The sequence below is a fragment of the Lagopus leucura genome, unplaced genomic scaffold (assembly GCF_019238085.1).
Source record: "Lagopus leucura isolate 7727_CA_CO unplaced genomic scaffold, USGS_WTPT01 Super-Scaffold_100015, whole genome shotgun sequence".
NCBI lineage: Eukaryota > Metazoa > Chordata > Aves > Galliformes > Phasianidae > Lagopus > Lagopus leucura.
In genome coordinates this window covers 11,960,298-11,979,188 of record NW_024962269.1, presented here as the reverse complement: position 1 = coordinate 11,979,188, position 18,891 = coordinate 11,960,298, and the positions used below count along the sequence as shown (strand labels likewise).

Here is an 18,891-nt window from a genome sequence, read left to right as displayed (position 1 = left end):
GATGGGGTGACGGTTGGACTGGATGTTCTTACAGGTCTTTTCCAACCTTAACGATTCTGAGGAAGCTTGCGTGCACTGCTGCAAACCCCTGCCAGCCTCCCTGAGAGGAACTACAATTACCTGTCGTAATAATCCCGGTGGCCTCTGTGGTCTCGGTCACTGCTGTACTGTTCGTACGGCCTCTTGCGGGAGAGGTTATTTGGTCTGTAGTTCCCAGAGCTGCGGTGCGGCTCTCCACGAGATCGCCGGTCCCCATAGTGGTGGTCCTTGTACCAGTGCTGCTCGTATTGGTGATGCCGCTCCCCGCCCCACATCTGGTTGCTGTTGCCACTGTAGCTGAACTTTCGATCTCGTTGCCACTCTCCTCGGTCTGCAATGAGGAAAGCAGTGAGAATTTCGTTCCGTGCTTTAATTTTAAGCCTAGTACTTCTTTGCTCAATCCTCAAAGAACTGATAACCTTTTACTGTTGCTCCTTTCACTTTTTCTTCCCTGAATTATACGGATCCCATTTTATTTCTTATATTTCCTCACCATTATTCTAGCTAATCTCATTCTTTCCTGTTTTTTATACTCTCTCCCCACACTGTTATCATGTTTTCTAGTCCAGCAGTAAGAACAGCAATCGTGTACGTTCCATCCCATCACCTTCAAACCTGAGCAGCCACAGTCTGTGTCCAAGAGCAAACAGCCACTAGGTTAGGAGGAATGGTTGCTTCTGGTTTCCCAGCACTCACCTGTGTTGCTGAAGTGTCTCTTGGGGGGATGGCCGTAGCTTTCACGTGGATGCCCGTGCATTTGCTGCTGGGCGTGGGAAGGGGGCATGTGGAGCTTCTGGGAATGAGGATTGTGAGGCACGTGAGACTGGGCCATGGCAGGATCACGGCTGGAGCCCGAAGGCTCTGGGCGGAACGGCTTCTTCACGCTGGGCATGCTGGCCATGTCCTCCTTCTTTTTCTGCTCCTGGAAGGGGTAAGAGAGTTATAGCTCAGCTGCTCTTTGACCACAACTCAGATTACGTGAGCGGTGGCTCAGTTTGTCAGGCCCTGGGCTGGAGATCCCCCATTTTGTGGGCCACCCACCTCCTTGTGAAGCAGCTGTGCCCAAGTGTGGGCAAGTGCAACAAGTGGTAAAGAAAGCACCCAGAGGAAAGGCACTTCACATCTCACCTCTTCTTCCTGCGACCTTTTCTTATGAGCCATCTTGTAGAGTTTGTGCAGTTTTCTGGCATCAAATTCTGTGAACTTTGACACAAATATCCATAGGTTCCTGGAAGGACATGAACTTTTTCTGTTAATTGCTATGTGAGCTGTTCAACTGCCATCTGCTTTCAAACCAACACCAAATCAGTTCTGCCCTCTAAGGAAAACAGTCACATTCCAGCTCAGGACAGGATGTTTCAGGAGAGTTGGAACAAAGCCCTTCGAAGTAGAATAACTGTTTTGCACTGGTTTCTCTAAACTAGCTCTGAAATCAATTTAAATGAAACCAGCACAACTTGGAGACAAAACCCTCACCAGAGGCTGATCAAGGTCTGAATGAGCTACAGAACATGAGGTTTCTCTTACATTCAGTAAGAGGCAAATAGCACACTCATCCACACAAAACCCAGCAGCCAAAGTGCCCTTTTGAAATATCACAGATCAGCAAAGGAAAACAAAATGATCCCTCACCTTCTCCATAGCTTGATAAGATCCTGGTCGGTGTAGGCTTTAAGGCACTCAGAGATGCGGTCCCCAATTTTTAGGAGGCAGTTGCGTGTGTGCTCCAGCTGTTCCTGAACCGTCAGTCCCTTATCAGGCTTATCAAGTTGTTTCAGTGCTTTTTTCACTGGTCTCATCCTTTCCTTGCACTTGAGAAAGAAACAGTAGAAAGTGATTCACTTGGCAAAGGGCTCTGCACTGTTCCTTGCTTAATCAGAGCTGAAAGAAGTTCATTAGCATGAGGTATTAGCTTTATCTGTTAGGCAAGGAGAAACCAACTCTGAAAGCAGCAATTCGTTAGACGTGCTGCAGAAAATAATCAGGAAATGATGAGTCTCTCCATCTGTGCCGTCCCCTCAGTCTTTTGGAGGTGAACAATTTGCTTTGCAAACAGTAAAGGCACACGGGCTGATCCCAGGACAGGCAGGGAAGTGGAACTGAGCATCGACACACTGAACGAGCAGCCCCAGCTGAATTAGTGCTCTCAATGGCCTCCCTGTCCATCCCAGCCTGTGTTTGCTTTAATCTATTGCTTTTATTAAGACCGGGAGACATGAGATGGAAGCATCACCTTTTTCTACTGGAGGCATCAGCACTTTGCACAGGCAGTACATCAGACAGGTTTCCACTGCCTGACTGGACCTTTCACGCACCACAGAGGGAAAATAAAAGGGGAAAAAAAAAGCCATAAAGATAACATAGGGCCTACAGGGAATACACAGATTTGAAAATAGAGAGATTTCTAAGTACGGAACTGTTTTTAAAAACTGATACTTCAGCATTTCACTATGTAAGTCAGACAAAGAAGCATCTGTCACAACAGCTAGGCTATTTTTACAAGCCTTGCAGGCACGTTTGCTGCCAGAGCATTTACAGAGCTAGGGATGTGCTTACACAGCTCCAACAACTGCATACCAACTACAGCCATACAAGGTCACTCTTTAAGTCCCCCTGTATTTTGCCACCTAGAGCAGCCCCCAATGGCTCCCTGGCCCCTACAGCAGACAAGACTGCCACATCAGGCTGCTGCATCATCTGTGACTCAGGCTGCCAAGTGAGCAGTGGGAGTTTATTCTTCCAGTACTTGAAGAGAGCACATAAAAATGATGGGGAGTAACTGTTTACATGGGTTGATAGTGATAGGATAAGGGGGAATGGTTATAAAGTAATAGAAGGGAGATTTAGGTTAGCTATTAGGAGGAAGCTTGTTATTCAGAGGGTGGTGGCACATTAGAACAGGCTGCCCAAGGAGGTTGTGGATGCCCCATGTCTGCAGGCATTCAAGGCCAGGCTGGATATGGCTCTGGGCAGCCTGGTCTGGTGGTTGGCTACCCTGCACATAGCAGGGGGTTGGAACTGGATGATCTCTGAACTCCTTTTCAACCCAGGCCATTCTATGATTCTGTGATATGATCAGCTGAAGAAGACAGCTTTCTGAGCTTTGGAATTTCTTCCTGTTGAGGTGCCATGTACAGCAGCTGCTGGTGGGCACAGAGGACAACCCTTGCTGGGCAATCTCTTGGGCAGGGTTGTTCTGTCATGCTGCCAGGCCAACTAGAAGAAATTGGTGTGGGGCTCTATGAGGAGGGTCTCTCCTTGCTGAAGTGGATTTACAGATCAGTGCTGACACTCAAAACACACCCTCGGATAAAGTACAAGCACACACTGGCTTACTGGGAGGCTCTGCCATTATCATCCCATCTCCTGCAGAAATACTCACTATGCTGAATGTTTCTTGGTCCAGATCATCATCCTCATCCTCTCCAATAGGGACTGGTTCACTCCCCGCTGTAATGTGGACGGGACCTTGCGATCTCTTCCCTTTACTTCCAGATTTGGCTTCACCACCTTTAGGCTTTACAAGGACAAATTACATCACGTGATGAACCAGTCTGCAGGACCCCAAGTGATCCAAGTAACAGCCTGCACACTATTGTTACTGGCAGTCATTAAACCCTGGGCACAGCTCCTACAACTTTCCTCCCAAGATTTCAAACTGTTCTGCTGTAAGGCCTCTGTTTAGCTTTATGTCATCCCTGAGGGAGCAGAGGGAACTAAGAGCCAATGTTTTGGACCTGAATATTATGGTTATACTCACAAAGAGAAAAAACAGCATTGGAGAGGTGAAGCTAAAGAATATATGCCCCTTGCAAACAGCTTAGACTAGTCTCACGCCTATGAAGACTTGCAACTTCACATAGCACCACTAGTCCTCAAACTAGCTGTTCTGGAAAGCAAACTCAGATTTAAATTAGGTGTAATTTTTTACTTATATAGTTTATCTGTAGTCAGAACCACACGAAGCATCACTGGAAAGCAAACTGTCTCCTGCATACACAATGAAGCTCTCTGGTTTGTACTTGTGACCTCAGTGTCAAAACACAGTGAGCACACAGCACACACCTGCCCACTGTGCAGGTACATCAGGTAATCATTCCAGAACCTTTTACTTCTCTTCCAATCTGAATTCAGCCTAAAGGCAGTCGTACCCAAAATTCAAGGGACATTTTAGCCTATGACATACCGTTGGTGTTGAAACACTCATTCTGATGGGTCCTGAACAGTCACAAGGTTAATCCAGTCCTGGCAGAACGGTCTGCTAGGTTATTTGGGGCGAATTTAAATTAGAGAGGAATGCAGACAAGTAGCTGCCAATCCTGTGATAAATCACAGCTGAACATAACTTTGAACTGCGTGCTCCGTGCTCTGCACCCTTTCTTCCTTAACACCAGCTATTGAGCCACACTGCTGTCACAAGGACAGCTATACTTTACACACAGTCCAACAAAATCTTTTCTTCCTTTTTGCTCCTTTTTCACAAGGCTTAGGATATGTTGCCTTTTCCACTCCTTAGTGCAATTCTACACACTAAGGAGCTCAGCAGGGCTGCAAAATGGATAAGGTCTCACCCCAGTATTTTATTAATGACTCTTCACTCTGGGCCTTTAATAGGACTCACAGCCTACCCTGTACTCTGCTCAGGCTTCCCTGTCTGTTAAAACTGCTCACGAGAGTATTGCATACCTTCTCTTTCTTTTCTTTTGTCTTCTTTTTCTCTTTATCACTTTCCTTTTCTTTCTTAGTGCTTGTCTGTTTTTCCTTGTTCTCTTTGTTCTCTTTCTTCTTCTGTTTCTTTTTCACTGGGCTCTTGTCCAAGCCATCATCCTAGAAAATCAGTCACGGCACAGTCAAAGCTGGAGTCCTTCACCTCACATACACATTCTTCCATAAAACATGCATCTTTGAAAAGCAAGCGTTTGTTGAGATCCATCCAGATTTGCCCTCACACCTCTTTAACCCGACAGCAAGATCGGTGCTACAATCCACCCAAACAACCTTGAACAAGAAGGCATAAAAATTATACGAGCCCCTGGCAGACTTCAGATAAGCACCACTTTCCCATGCCAGTTGTGCTGGAGAACACTCAGTCCATAAGGCAGATACTGATCAGAACATGAACAAAAAGCCTTAGACTACAAGCCAAACCACTCAATGACAGAAGGTTTTCTAAGCAACAGTGTGACCTTGGTAAACTCCAGCTTCACCACTGACTGATACACTGAAAAGGAGAAGGAAACAATTCTTCTTTCTCTTCTTTATAAGGGCAACAGATTTTGTCCTGAGACCACCTTTCCTGCAGGTCAGCACGTGGACGTGTGGCCCTTCTACCATCCTCCCCTAAGCACCACAAGTACTGACCTAAAAAAGCAGGTGGTAAAAGGCACTTCTTCCACCTCAACACCTGTGCATATTTTTTTTGTCAGCTTGCTAGTCTCTTGTGGGAATGCACTCTATAGCTCCTCTTGACTCCAAAGGACATTTGCCAGGGGTGCTTCTCAACTTGAGTTTCCATAGTAACAGTACAGCCCAAGGAAACCTGCTATCCAAGCTGACTCACCTTGACTTCACCTTCTTCTGACTGGTTGTCTGAGTGCCGAGGAGGGGAGAGTTCGTTCCCATGCTCATCTTTGACTTTGGGAGCCTTGTTCTCTTTCTTTATTCGTGGTTTCCTCTTCTTTAGCTTGCCCTGGAGAGAAGACAGAACAAGTCAGAGCAAGCAAATACCTTCAGCTGCTTCCTAGAGGCATAGCCCATCTCCTGAACAGCTGCAGGTCCTGCAGGGTGCCAGGATGCCTGAGGAACCACAGGAAAGCTTGGCAGACCACATACAAAATTAGACAAACAAATATCAGCCAGAAAGAGGAATTGCTTGTGAAATTTAAGAGGCCAAGGGAATATCTCAAACATCTATAGACTGGTGTATATGGACCAGTGACAATGAGGTAGCAAGGATGAGCACGACCCGATTCCCACTGACACCAGGTATTCTGTGCATATTTACCAGAGCATATCATGATGCAACTTCCATGTGGGAAAAATGGAAAGCAAAAAAAATATATGTTGTTTTTTTTTTTCTAGGACAATTTACGTTCTGTTTGAATAGCCTGAAGTGCCCCTTGCTGAGAATCGAGGGAGTTTTCAGCACACAGACTTGTTTATTCCATCACCTCTCAGAAATAGCTTACTAAACAGGGCATGAGGCATCCTGCTCTCCCTCAGTGGTGTGCACTCAACTTGCAGAGTTTTGTTTTTTTTTTCCTAAGTGACAAAAGTTGAAAATCTAGCATTAGAGCATTAGGAATTAGAGTGCCATACTGCAGTCCTTTGGTAAGTGCAGTAACTAATTACTTGTCCCCCACCAATTATCACTTCAGCATCGCAAAGCAATCAGACAGCAGACAAGCCAGTATTCTGTCATGTAGGACAAACTCAGTGACCTAGCCACACAAGCTTGACTCCTACTAGCAACCAACCCCTCGTCCTGAAAAGCCCTAAGCCAAGCAGCTGTGTCTCACCTCTTCCCCATCTTTCATGTTTTCTTTCTTCTCCAGATCCTTCTTCAGCAGTTTCAGTAGATAATCCACTCGGGTCTGGAGCTGTTTTCCCTGAGGTTTCTTATCTGTCTCAACAGGTAGGATCTTTGATAAAGAAGAAAAAATATCTACATTTACATGTACATATGAAACCTTGGCAAAAGAACTACACACTGGCACAACTCCTTTCAGGTGCAGCAAATGGCTGGAGATGCTGCACCCTTCTAGGGGGAATGACAGAGCTCAAGCATTTCCACCAACCTCACACAGAACTTCACACAGACTCCCCCCTGTCTATCCATAAGCAAAGCACCAAGCAAGAGCTGGGGCATTTTGCAGGAAAAAGGATCCCAAGGCAGCTCTCTCGATTCTCTACAATCTTTGATGTGCAAAGAAAAAAAAAAAAGCCCTGCAAAATGCAAGTACTTGCATTGCAGTACTGAGTCCACTCACTTTGATTCACTAGACTCTCTTGTGACAGCCTTGTCAGAGCAGCCTTGTCCTCTCTGACGGCCTCAGACACTGGTACAGCAACTTTTATTGGAAAACAAGGCTGCAAGGCACTGCTTTGTGGAGGACGTATTTCAACTTACCAGCTAAGGTTACTATTGGATGGTGTGCCTCAGGAAATTGTAAAATTCCTTTTCTGAAACTTCACATAGGAAGGATCTCGACCACAGTCTGATCTTTGCTAAAAGCACTAGAGGGGATGTCGTGGTAATGAAGCATATTGGCAGCCAAGTGTCCCAGTGTTCCTCAGTCCAGTGCTGCAGTGCACACTCCTTCCACGGTGCTGACACAAGGGATGGCTGCTTAGTTGTAACCAGGTTCATTTCAACGTGGCCCTTAAAAAGAGCTCTTGTGGGAATGACTGAGGAACAGAGGAACTAGACAGAGGCTTTCCAGCTGGCTTTGCTGTTGCAGCCACTCATGGAACTACACCCTCAAAGCCAACACAGACCACTCCTGACATAAGCAGTGTAAAATCTGTGAAAAACAGCTTCCAAACAGAAATTCAAACTCAGCTCCTCGTGAGACACTCGAGGAAATATCAAGTCACAATTATGCAAAGCACCCTCTATACTGTGCATGGAACCACATATGTCAGCATTAGTATTTTCCTCCTGCATCATTTCAGTGTGGCGCATATGGGACTGTTCAAAGAAGATTTACTGCCAATCAAATCAGACAACTCTGCTTTCCATCAAGCATGCAGCATTCCACAGAGGTTGCTGTTCTCCTTGTTATTATTTATTATTATTTTTGGACTGGCTACAAACAAACATCTGTTTCTGGACTAAATCAAATGTGTTCTCTACGAAGACTGTAATGGACCCAATATAAGCAACATGCAAAACCACCTACCTTATCAGATAACTTCAATTCCGGATCTGTTTTAATTAGTTCCCAGTTTCCATAACCATGCTCGTAAATTCCCACTAACAAGCGAGAATCTTCCTCCACTCCCCAGTCCACATCAAAATGGGCAGCTTTGACACGGCACGTCAGGCGGTACCTGAAGGCATTGCAAACATGAGCTGCTCTTAATGCTGCAGGGCTAAAGCAAATCCACATATCTAGGCTAGTTTCTTTCCACTACAAAATCCAAATTCCCCGAGCCTCTTTCTGTGTTGCCCATTTAGCCCTTCACACTCACTTCTTCCTTTCCTCTGGGTCTGCAGGGATGGATTTATGCAGCATTTCAAACTCCTCTTCATGCTGGATGATGGATTTCACATTCACTTGGACACCAGAGATCTTGATGGTAGGACCTCTTCTTTTCCCAGGTCCTTTCCCTGCTTAGTAAGAAAACACAGCAACTAGGAATGGATGTTTTTGTGTGGAAAAAAACAATGCCTAGACAGACACAGAGATCAACACCTTACTCACAATTTCTTGAAACAAAATCTGCTAACGTAGGTTCCCAATATAAGTTATCATTATCAATTCACTTAGATCTGCAACTGAAGCATCCCTCACCTTAAAAATACATCTAAGTATGCTGGAGCGTTGCTTCAGAAGTTTTACACATCAGAAGCAGCAGAGACCTTGTGGGAAATCCAGCCCTGCATCTCCAAATCCCTGTGTATCTCCGTTGGCAACAGCTGCCTGGTGGAGATGGGATGATTTAAGAAGCTGCAATGTGGCATGGCCACCCCGTTCAGCAGCAAGGGAATGGCTTCTCATCATCTTCTCACCAAAAACATTCTAACTGCAGCAATGCTCTCACTTACTTTCACCTGGGTTTTCTTTCAGCTGCTCCTCATATTCCTGCATTGCTGACACACAGCTGTTGTGGATGAGTTCCCCCAAACGCTTCAGATCAGCCACAGACTTATCCACCAGCTCAGCATCCCGGGCAATGCACTCCAGCCTGGGGAAGGGGAAAAACAAATTGCAAGTTTTATATTTTATGTAGCATTTCTTATCCCAGTCGCTCCCTGAGCAATTTGACTGTCAATGAATGCTGTGTGTGTAGGAAGGTGGGACTGGCACAGGTTTTAGTCCTTTTTTCAGTTCTGACAACTGCAACACAGTGTAGATGTAGTATAACAGACCCAGTCCTTCATCTTCTTTAGTGTTAAAGTGAGAACTGGCTATCCGTGGCACAACCAGCACACTGACTGTCCAGTGTGCTTTATGCCCCCTTGCTCAGTGCTGCCTTAGCTCCATTTGGTGGTCAAAAGCTGCCATCTGCTGTCTCTTTTGCCTGGCTGAATTTCACAACATCGAGGCCCATACAAACCTTGCATTTCACAACCAAAGAGTACAACCAGCTGAAAAAACAGTCATTTCTCAGACAACACACGCAGGGATTGCTGCTCTGGCTCCAAGACCTCAGTCAGGGTGCCAGCTTAGCAGACCCACCACATGCACACGTCTCCTTTTATTCGTGCTGGGGCACAGCACTGGGCTGTGCAGACCCAGAGTTGGGGGCAATGTCTTTCCCCACATCCCTTCAAGAGGGAGAAAGATGCTCCACATTCAATCTGGAATTTACGCAGGTTGCTCTGAAAGCAATGCCTCCTATTTATTTCCATGGAAACAACAGATATAAAGAGCACAGCAGCACCATTTGACATTGCTCAGCTACAAAACACTGTTCTTTAGCACTGTCACTACTATTAGCTATGCATTTTTGCCAGCAAAGAGCTTGCACGTCATGCTTGTAAAAATCTGCACCAGTGGAGGTGCACAAAGTTTCACAGCTGTAATTGCTAGGAGAACACTGACATGCAGTCCATCTTTCATCAGCCTGTACAGATGGAAGTCAGAAGGTGCCAAATCCAGACTATACAGTGGGTGTGGTAGGACAGTCTAGCCAAGATTGGCAACGTGCTCCAATACCACCAAACTGGCACAGGGCCTGGTGTTATCCCTGTCTTCTCTGGCCTGACTCAGGAATTTTGAGCCTTCAGCTTTGTCAGCACTGCAAAGTAGCAGAGTTGATGGTTTGTCTGGGCTCCAGGAAATCCAGAAGGATCACGCCTTTCCTCTCCCAAAAGACACTGCACATCCCTTCATCCACTGAGGCCTTGTCTTGAAATTTTTATTGGATGGAGAATTTCCATGTCAACACACCGTGGCTGCTGTTTTAACTCCAGCCCACAGTGGTGACACCAGTAACAATGTGATCCAGTAAACTGTCACCTTCAGCCTTGTATTGATCCAGTAGGTCCTGGCAAACTTGCATACAGTGTCCTTTCTGTGTGAGCATTCCAGTACCCACTCTGCACAAACTCTGTGATATTCCAACATTGCCACCATCATTTCCACTGCAACGAAGCCAGTACTCAGCTCTGTACGCAGTTCTCTCATCATAATCTCCCAGTTCATAGGAAACTTCAACCTCTACTGCCCTACCACCAAGACCTGCCTCTGACATCAGTGGCCAACATCATCAAATAGGAGAATTACTTTTGCAGCAGCCCTTGTAACATGTATGGAGAAACTTGACAAGTGTTTGAGGTTACATTTGCTGTTCAGACAGCTGCTCCTGCTTCTTTCAAGGCAGGATGGAAATGCCCCAAGGGCCAGATTCTGCCAGCAGCACTAGTGCTCCAGCTGCTCTTTGGGCAGCATTCATCACTGCCCACCAACTGAGACATGAAAGACCATATGGCAGCGTTTGGGTTACTGGAGCACATGACAGCAAACTTGCTGGTCTCTGTGCTGTCAGGTGAGGCTGACAAACACTTATGTGTATGGCAGAGCTCAGAAACACAACATTTCCACCATGATAACCCTTTGGAGAAAGGCCAGGTTGAGACTCACCGCTCAAGAGGCAGTCCAAACTTCTTGTAAGCCTTGATAAACCTAAGAACAAAAAAAAAAATAGGGAACTAAAGCAACTTCCATAAAACATGTGTCCAATATCACAAATATGTTTGGATATATTAATTACAGCCTGTCGTATTATCAAGCTCGCATTCCACACTGATTAGCTAAGCATCACTCAGGACTGGGGAGCTTAATCCATTAACCCCCACAAAGAGTTCTGTGACCTCAGCTGGAGAAGAACAGAATGTTGTTATGAATGTCAGATGTTTGACAGATGACAAGAACGAGGAGAGACAACTGTAGTGTAAAAAAAAAATAGAAGAAAGCATTAGCTCTCACCGTATGGGTAATTATTAACTTCAATTTCCAAGGATTCAAGAGGCACTAAATCAATGTCCTTAGTAATTTTAAAGCTCAGGCTGTAAATGTAACAACCTCTTGCAGAACAGCCAAACGTGGTGCAATCCATCACACAGCCTTGCAGACAAGAATTGCTATTTATGTTTACTTCTTACTTTTTATTGTGAGAATCACTGCCATTGTTAACAGCACCTTCAAGGCAAGAGTCAGGCACTGTTGCTGCGACTGAACAGTGCTGTGTGCTGGAAGTAGACTCAATGGTTTCAACTAACAGATTATTTTTAAATGAGCTACTTTTTCCCTTCTTTTTTTCCATCTTTTCCTCTTTCAGCTACAGCACTTTAACTAAAACAGCTGTTATAGGTCACGTTGCAACACCTCTTTCCTCTTCAATGGTTTCAGGGCTGCATATAGGGCATCTGCCACAATGCAAAAAGGTTTAATATCTGCCTTTTAAAAATGCATTTATTAGAGACAGAAGCAATGAAAACTCACAAACCCTTTTCTGTTTTTGGCTAAACCTCTGGGCACAGCCATAAGACAAAGGGCCTGAGGGAAAGGCTTGAGAAGGAGAGGAAAATATGAGAAGAAAATAATACTTTGGAATTCAGCCCCCAGCTGACTCCTGGGACGCAGTGCAGGAGAGGATACACTATTGCTCTGATTGACTGGACCACTGCTTCTCATGGGGTTCATTCTGCCAGACAGAGCCTGCCTTTCACTCAGGCTTAACTCATCAGGACTACTGCCAGAACAATGTCAGGACGGCCAGAGTCCTTGGCTTCTCCAGCGCTATCCCATGGCACTTAAGTCTCATATGTAATACAGAATCCACACAGATCGGGTTGGACAGCTGCCTCAGGGATTGATTCTAGGAAGGTACCAGCTTGACTGCAGCCTAAATGAAGACGTTCCAGCCCATTTTGCTCAGATGTGAATATGAAAGTCATCAGCCAGCAGCAAACAGAACTGGACAACAGCGCAGAAGCTGTTCCAAAGAACTAGCTTCATATAAATTACTGATATGCTTACAGCTGAACTTCTCTTAGATTACCTAGGCAGTTTCAGCACCTGTGTGGGGTTTCTTTACTTGTTTACTGAACCATCCCTGTTGCTCAGCACTGACCTCCGGATTTCAGCATCAGTAAATCCTTCCACAGTATCCTTTCGAACGCTCCGAGGACGTCCACGGCGCTTTGGTCTCTTCTCATCATCAGTATCATCAGTCTCACTTTCCGACCCCGATGATCTCTGAAGCCTTCTCTTAGTCTCTGCATCTGATTCACTATCATTTGTTTGAGCCTGTATGCAGCAGAAGGATAGCAGGGCTGTTTAACTGCTAATCTGCCAATCTTTTCCATACCTGCCGTGCACTGGCACTATTTTATGATGAATCAGCTCAGCACCAATCCCTGAAGATGCAGACCATGTAATCACACCAGTAAGTTTGTGCATGCTTGCCATTTCTGGCTAGCTAAGACTCCTGTGGTCATCCTTCCTTTACAGCCTAGTTTCTCAACTGCATTTTGATTTACTAAGGTGTAAGACCTTAATTTTCCACGGTTCTGTGCTATAGTACCCTAGGCTCCTTGGTATCTGGAGTATTTTGAAAACCAAGACACCCGTAAAGTGAGGTGCAAATGCCTTACTGCAATCACACAAATACAAATTATCCTTCTTTCGCTTCCACTTTAAACCTTTTCCTCATCTTATCCCCAAGAAGAGCTCACAACCTCTCCAAGTCCCGTATCTCAGTGGTTTCACAGACTGCTTCCTATTGGATTCGGGGAGATCACATCACCTAAAAACAAACTTAGGAAGATGGTATCTCTTTGCTCTCAAGAGAAACATTTAGGTAAGAACAGCTATAGAACCTGAGGGAAAGAAACGAACTGAAAACCACAAACTTCAGTAGGGTCTGCAGTGGTTGAGTGTAGTTATTTTGCCCTGTGCTCACTACAGGTTTTCTGTGTCTAGCCCAGCATGAGTTGTACCAAATCCAGTGTGAGCTCCTACACTGCATGACGAACCACGGGTCTAAGGCTTGATGCCAACAAGAGGCCAATGTGACTCTGTGGGTCACCCCTAACCAGCTTTGGAGAAGGGGCAGGAGCACAGGAAAGCTTCCCCGTAAGCACTGCCTTTGCCAGCTTTGGCCTCCAGCCCCTCAGCTCTTGGAGATACGCTGTACCTTTTTCGTTGAGCTCCGGATGCGAGGCAGCATGTAGATTTCCTCCAGTTCTTTCTGCCTTTCTTCCTCCTCCACTTTTTTCCTCTGCTCCTCGGGAATGATATCGTCCCAGTCCTTCTGGGGCCTCTCGTCCAGCTCTGTCTCTTCCTCCTCCATGGTTGCAAAGTTAGCCACCTTTTATAAGCAAAGAAACGCTTTCAGAAATTCCCTCCCCTGGCAGGAATACCCCAGAGCTGTCTGCTAAGCTTCAACTTCTTCTCCAGAGGAGTTTTGCCAACGTTTCCATAATTACTGTATAACTGATCCTTATGTCACTACATTCCTGGTTCTTTGCCACGTCTTTGGGCTAACAACTCTCGAGAAAGTACGTGCAGTTTAAAAAGTACTGCTGAGCCTAAGTTATCGTTTTTGTTTCCAAATTTGGTAAATTCAGCATTTTATTCACAGCCTTCAAGACCACATAAAAGGAAATGAATACCTACACATCTGCCCAGCTACTAAGTCCAGGCAGCCCCTCAGAAAGCTGCTTTGTACTGAGCACCTCTCACTGGGCCTGATTTGTTCTGCCTGTTCCTGACCCCACCGTTATGGGAAGACATGGGGAGCCACGCTCCTGCACCCCACTACAATGGTGTCTACCTTGAACTGTGACAGCAGCTCATCAGTGGCACTGGTGGACACTTCATTCTCTCGTGTTTCAGCCAAGCGCAGAATTTCATCAATGTCCATCTCCTAGCAGTCAGAAAGGAAAGCGTGTCAAAGAGAAGGAAGGAACAGAAGGCTTTGAGAATAGAGTTACGGGGTGCAATAGCTAAATACTGATTGTGCTGATATGTCCTAAATGAAGCTCTAACACCTGCAGGGTGTCATCAGTGAGGGGCAGGGATGAACTATCTCAAGTGGTACAAAAGCATATAAAAACAGTGATAGAAGAAAAAGAACATCAAGGCTGAGCAGCAGGGAAAATTTTCCAGCAGTGAGATGTATAAACTCTTTCCCTCAGGGGTAGCTCTGCTACTTGAGACATGAAGAGAATTGGTCAAAGCACTCAATAATGAACTCCCTAGCACTGCTGTGATGAGAAAGGAGGGAGTGACCTATTTGACTTCATTGTGCTGGCTCTAGAGTCTCCATGAGAACAACCCAAAAAGAAAGAAGCTGGAGGTGCTCAGAGGAGACACGGAGTGAAGCTTTCCTCAAGCTGTGCTATAACTAACTCAGGAATCCTAGGGAGCCCTGGGACTCTCCTGGTGACCACAGTTATTTAACCCCCAACAACAGCCCCTGATCCCAGCACCAGAGCTCTCCTCCTTCAGCTTCCTGGGACTCCCACGCACCCTATTCACCAACTTGCTCTTGTGCACAGAGAAAATACAAAGAGTGAGCAGACATAAATACATCCCCAGTGCAGACCTGCAGAGGACTACCGACAGCGATGTTATTTCTATTTCAAACTACCTGAGGCTCTGACTCTTCTCCTTCAAGCTCCTTAAAGAGATCTTCAGCTCCAAACTTCAGGATAGCTGTCAGCTCTTCTTTGTTGAAAGGATTTGAACTGCAAACAGAATGAAGAAGGGTTTAGGGCTGTTAAGTCAGCTGTGTCACAGCACAAAGCCATTCTGAAGTTTTTCCCATTTAAAATGAGGAGCAAGATTTCTCCTCGGTGCTCATCTCTTTCCTGCTCTGGCTTGGAGAGCTACTGTAAGGGGTACAAGCCCCATCTATTGAGAGGAAATGGGGAGAGTCTGAGGTCATTGACAGAACTGTTCCATGCTGCCACCACGAGCTTCCCTCAGACCAGGATGGTCTCTGGTGGGAAGGGGTAAAGAAAAACAGGCAATGCATTTCAATTTCTGATCATCTTTATCTTCGATGTCCAAATTAATGATAGTGTGAGGCAAAACAGTGGAAACTCCCACTACTTATTAGTGAAAGCTCTCTTCTGCCCCATACCCAATCAAATCAGTAGATATCAGAAGGTGAAGCTGGTTATGCCACATGCTCTATCAGATGTGTCTGCCTCCTGACACAACCACCTACTTGGATCGCCCAGAGTTGTTGTCCAGAACAGTCCGTCCAGTGGTGTCCATACGCTGGATCACCAAATGATCCAGCACCATTTTCTTCTTGGCCCTTTCAATGATCTCCTCCTCAACTGTACCCTTTGTGACCAGGCGGTAAATATTCACCTGAAGGGCAAGAGAAGAACAGAGCTATTTTCCAGGACCTGAACACACTGTGCTGACACAGTGATGCACCCCTGAGTTTCAGAGGAGACTCGTCTGCTGGCATGCTACTTTCATGCACAGATTTGCCTCTTTAGAATAAAGACAAGCATATTCTTTTGTCTCAGGGGGACCACTTTAAATCGGGATGCTTAACACATATCTTGTAGTGTACAAAAGGCAAAGTACAAATCTACTGAAAAAAATCGCACTAAATCCTAATGAGCATCAAACTTTCCACATCTGTAATAAAACTCTAGGAAAAAATGGATATTCTATCTAGCAATTTTTATAGGGCAAGAAAAAGCAGGACTATGTGAGGCTAAGAAATGTGGTGCCACTGATGGGGTTCTTCATTCGGAACCATGCCAGGACTAAACATCAACAGAAACATCTAGCAGTGTTGGGCTGACTTTTCGTTTCCTGACCTTTAAGTGAGTTTCCCTTGGGATAACGTTACTCTACAACCAGGACCTTGGGGCAAAAAGACCATGTTTTCACAAGTTCTAGTGATGTAGGTGCTCTCTTAAATGCACACACTGAAGCCACAGAGAAAATGACTCGAGGCAACTCTTCTGACCTGCTTCTTTTGTCCGATGCGGTGAGCCCGAGCCTGAGCCTGAAGGTCATTCTGGGGGTTCCAGTCCGAATCAAAGATAACAACAGTATCAGCAGAGGCCAAATTAATTCCCAGCCCTCCAGCTCGTGTTGACAGTAAGAAACAGAAATCCTGGGGGAAAAAACAGCAACAACTAAGTTAGCCAGCCTATCACCATGGATATAAGATAGAAATGGTGACTACGAAGTCACACAAGGACATCGAGGGAGGCTCTGGTGCGTTCGTACTTCATTCGAAGAGAAGGAAAAGGCTGAAAGCCAAGGCACAAAGTGAGGAAGGTCAGGTGAGGGCACCTTGGAGTCACTTCTGAAGGTCAGATCACACTGCACATCAGATCCCCACGAAGGCAGCAGACAGACACGTGCTTTTGTTGTCTGCAGTCTGTTGGGGGTGAGATCAGTTCCAAACATGGGATGTTTGAGTCGCTGCCCAAAGGTACAGGGTGCCAAGACAGAATCAGGATTATCTGAGAACCCCCAGGAGAGGAGAAAGAGCAGCTTCCATGGACAGTCCTCCTCCCTTCTCTCCCACCCGCACTTCTGTCTTCTCACTTTTATTTATTACATTCCCCACCGTCACACAGCACCCTCTTCATCTCCTGTGCCAAACAAGAGTGCAGGCTCCTGGAGTGAGGACAGACATTTCCCATGGCAGCGGGATGGCATACGAGTGCCTTGCACCAGTCACTGTGAGTCAGCAAGCCTAGACAAGAGGCTCAGCATGCCCTCTCCTATTACACCAGAGACTTTCACCTCCAATGCCAGACTTCACTGCCTACCTAGTCTTAAAATCTCCCTTCTGCCTCTGCCATTTCATATCCACAAACAACTCCAGACTGGAGGATTTATTTAGCAAGTGGCTCATACTTCAGACCATAAAGAGAGAAATGCTAGATTCTGGCTCTTCCCAGCCTCTTTGGCACTATCTGGAAATCTGCCTTGCAGCCCCTTTCTTTGGATGTGGGAGATTTGAAACAAGCGATATGGATGACTGCAAAATGTGTTGTGTCTGCATTAAAAAGGGCCAGTTGTTCTGTAAGAAGGAATGAACTGAGCTAATTCCCTCCTGCCACCCACCAGACCCCTCTGGAGGCAGGGAGGACCCATCTGCCATACCTCAGAGCCGTCAGCGTTGAAGTGGTCCAGCGCCTGCTTTCGGATCTCCCCTTTGATTGAGCCGTCCAAGCGCTGGAAGAAAAAAACAAACCAGCAATAACAATTAAAAATAAAGAAGGAAAAGAGCCCCGTAGAGCTGCTGCAATCAAGTTCTGGGAGCCTGATAGCCCCAGCCTGTAGTGTTTAATCATTAAAAATAGCCACCAATTAAAAATAGCTACACTGTGTTGCGAGGGCAGGAGGTGGTATGCTCAGGCAGCAGTCACACAGCAGTGACGCTCCAGCTCCTGTTACAGGCCCCCAGCCAGGATCTCTGCATACTCTATCCTCTCCTCAGGGCTTATTACAGGATGAAGGCCAGAGAAGGAGCCCAGCAGAGGATGGGGCTTTATTTACTGAGATTGTATGCTGGAAACATGCCCCACGCAGCAACCTTCAAGCAGTGACAGAAGTCTAGAGAAACAGCAAGAAAGATGGCATGTCACTGTGAGTCAGCATCAATTGGATGGAAAGAAGCTGCACAGGATGCAATAGCCACCTGAGATAAAAGAAATGCAGATAACAGCATCTCTAAATAGCTTCAGAGAGCCAGCAAGGGAAGCAAGCTTCAGTGTTGAGCTGTCTGTACAAAACAGTGTGCTGGTACATGCAGGGAGATCTGCATCCGAGGGCTTTTGACATAAGCACATCAGTTGATCTCAGCTACAGAGATAGATCATGGACACGAGTGTTTCTGTCAGGCAAGGTCCGAACCACAAGATGGTTGTTTAGTGATTAACACCCACCAATAAATGTTTGAATCCATTGTGCAGGTTTATGCCAATCTTTTTGATTCTCACTTTGTACATCACTACCGAGACTGTTGTAAGAGCAGCCTCCATCTGCAGCTCTCAAAGGACGTACCATTATCCTCACTTACAGACAGCAAAACATCTACAAAGAGAGATGTGCTGTGCCCAAGAAGCAACAGACACAGTGAGGCATCCCACACTCTCAGCTGGCTTCTGCCTCTCCATACGTTCCCTTCCTTGAGTGCCACACTGAAACGAAAGGACTCTCCAGTTCCATTCAGTGCATTTCAGTAAAAGCAATCTGTAATCCATCCACCCTTAGGAATGCCAGGGACAGCCTTAGAAGCCAAGTGCCTCCCACTGCTCAAGCTCCCTCCCTATTTTCTTGAACTTTCAGGTGAAGCCCACATGCTATTTCTCACCTGGAAAGGATAGTGTTTGATAGTCAGGTACTCTGCCAAGATGTCCAGCATCCTCACCATCTGGGAGAAGATCAGGACTCTGTTGCCTCTGTCCCGCAGCCTGGTCAGCAGCTTGTCCAAGAGAATTAGCTTTCCACTGCTCCTGATCAGAGACTGAAAAAGTAACCGTCATTCCAGCTGGTGCTTTCCAACCATACTCCTACGTACACTAGAGAACTGTTGTTTTGGGGGGCCATACTTCTCCTGTACCTCTCTAATCAAATCATCTGTGCTTAGACAGCAGAAGGCGCAGACACAATAAATCACCCAAGA

General features: G+C 46.0%; 1 protein-coding gene across 5 annotated transcripts in view; it reads right to left on the bottom strand.

Moving 5' to 3' along the window:
• The window catches only part of CHD2 (chromodomain helicase DNA binding protein 2), an 83,010-nt gene that overhangs the window by 3,314 nt on the left and 60,805 nt on the right, over window positions 1-18,891 (bottom strand). For 3 of the 5 annotated variants that reach the window (XM_042875632.1, XM_042875633.1, XM_042875630.1), the window contains 20 exons: window positions 18,580-18,732; window positions 17,367-17,438; window positions 16,213-16,362; window positions 15,448-15,596; window positions 14,866-14,962; window positions 14,047-14,139; window positions 13,408-13,581; window positions 12,343-12,518; window positions 10,851-10,892; window positions 8,810-8,949; window positions 8,233-8,374; window positions 7,941-8,091; window positions 6,558-6,680; window positions 5,600-5,728; window positions 4,726-4,866; window positions 3,422-3,556; window positions 1,672-1,850; window positions 1,168-1,267; window positions 736-961; window positions 121-370 (listed from right to left, as the gene is read on the bottom strand). In XM_042875632.1, the coding sequence (XP_042731566.1) occupies window positions 121-370; window positions 736-961; window positions 1,168-1,267; window positions 1,672-1,850; window positions 3,422-3,556; window positions 4,726-4,866; window positions 5,600-5,728; window positions 6,558-6,680; window positions 7,941-8,091; window positions 8,233-8,374; window positions 8,810-8,949; window positions 10,851-10,892; window positions 12,343-12,518; window positions 13,408-13,581; window positions 14,047-14,139; window positions 14,866-14,962; window positions 15,448-15,596; window positions 16,213-16,362; window positions 17,367-17,438; window positions 18,580-18,732 (2,822 nt within the window). The remainder of the gene's footprint in view (window positions 1-120; window positions 371-735; window positions 962-1,167; window positions 1,268-1,671; window positions 1,851-3,421; window positions 3,557-4,725; window positions 4,867-5,599; window positions 5,729-6,557; window positions 6,681-7,940; window positions 8,092-8,232; window positions 8,375-8,809; window positions 8,950-10,850; window positions 10,893-12,342; window positions 12,519-13,407; window positions 13,582-14,046; window positions 14,140-14,865; window positions 14,963-15,447; window positions 15,597-16,212; window positions 16,363-17,366; window positions 17,439-18,579; window positions 18,733-18,891) is intronic. The other 2 variants (XM_042875634.1, XM_042875631.1) reach the window with 1 other exon arrangement.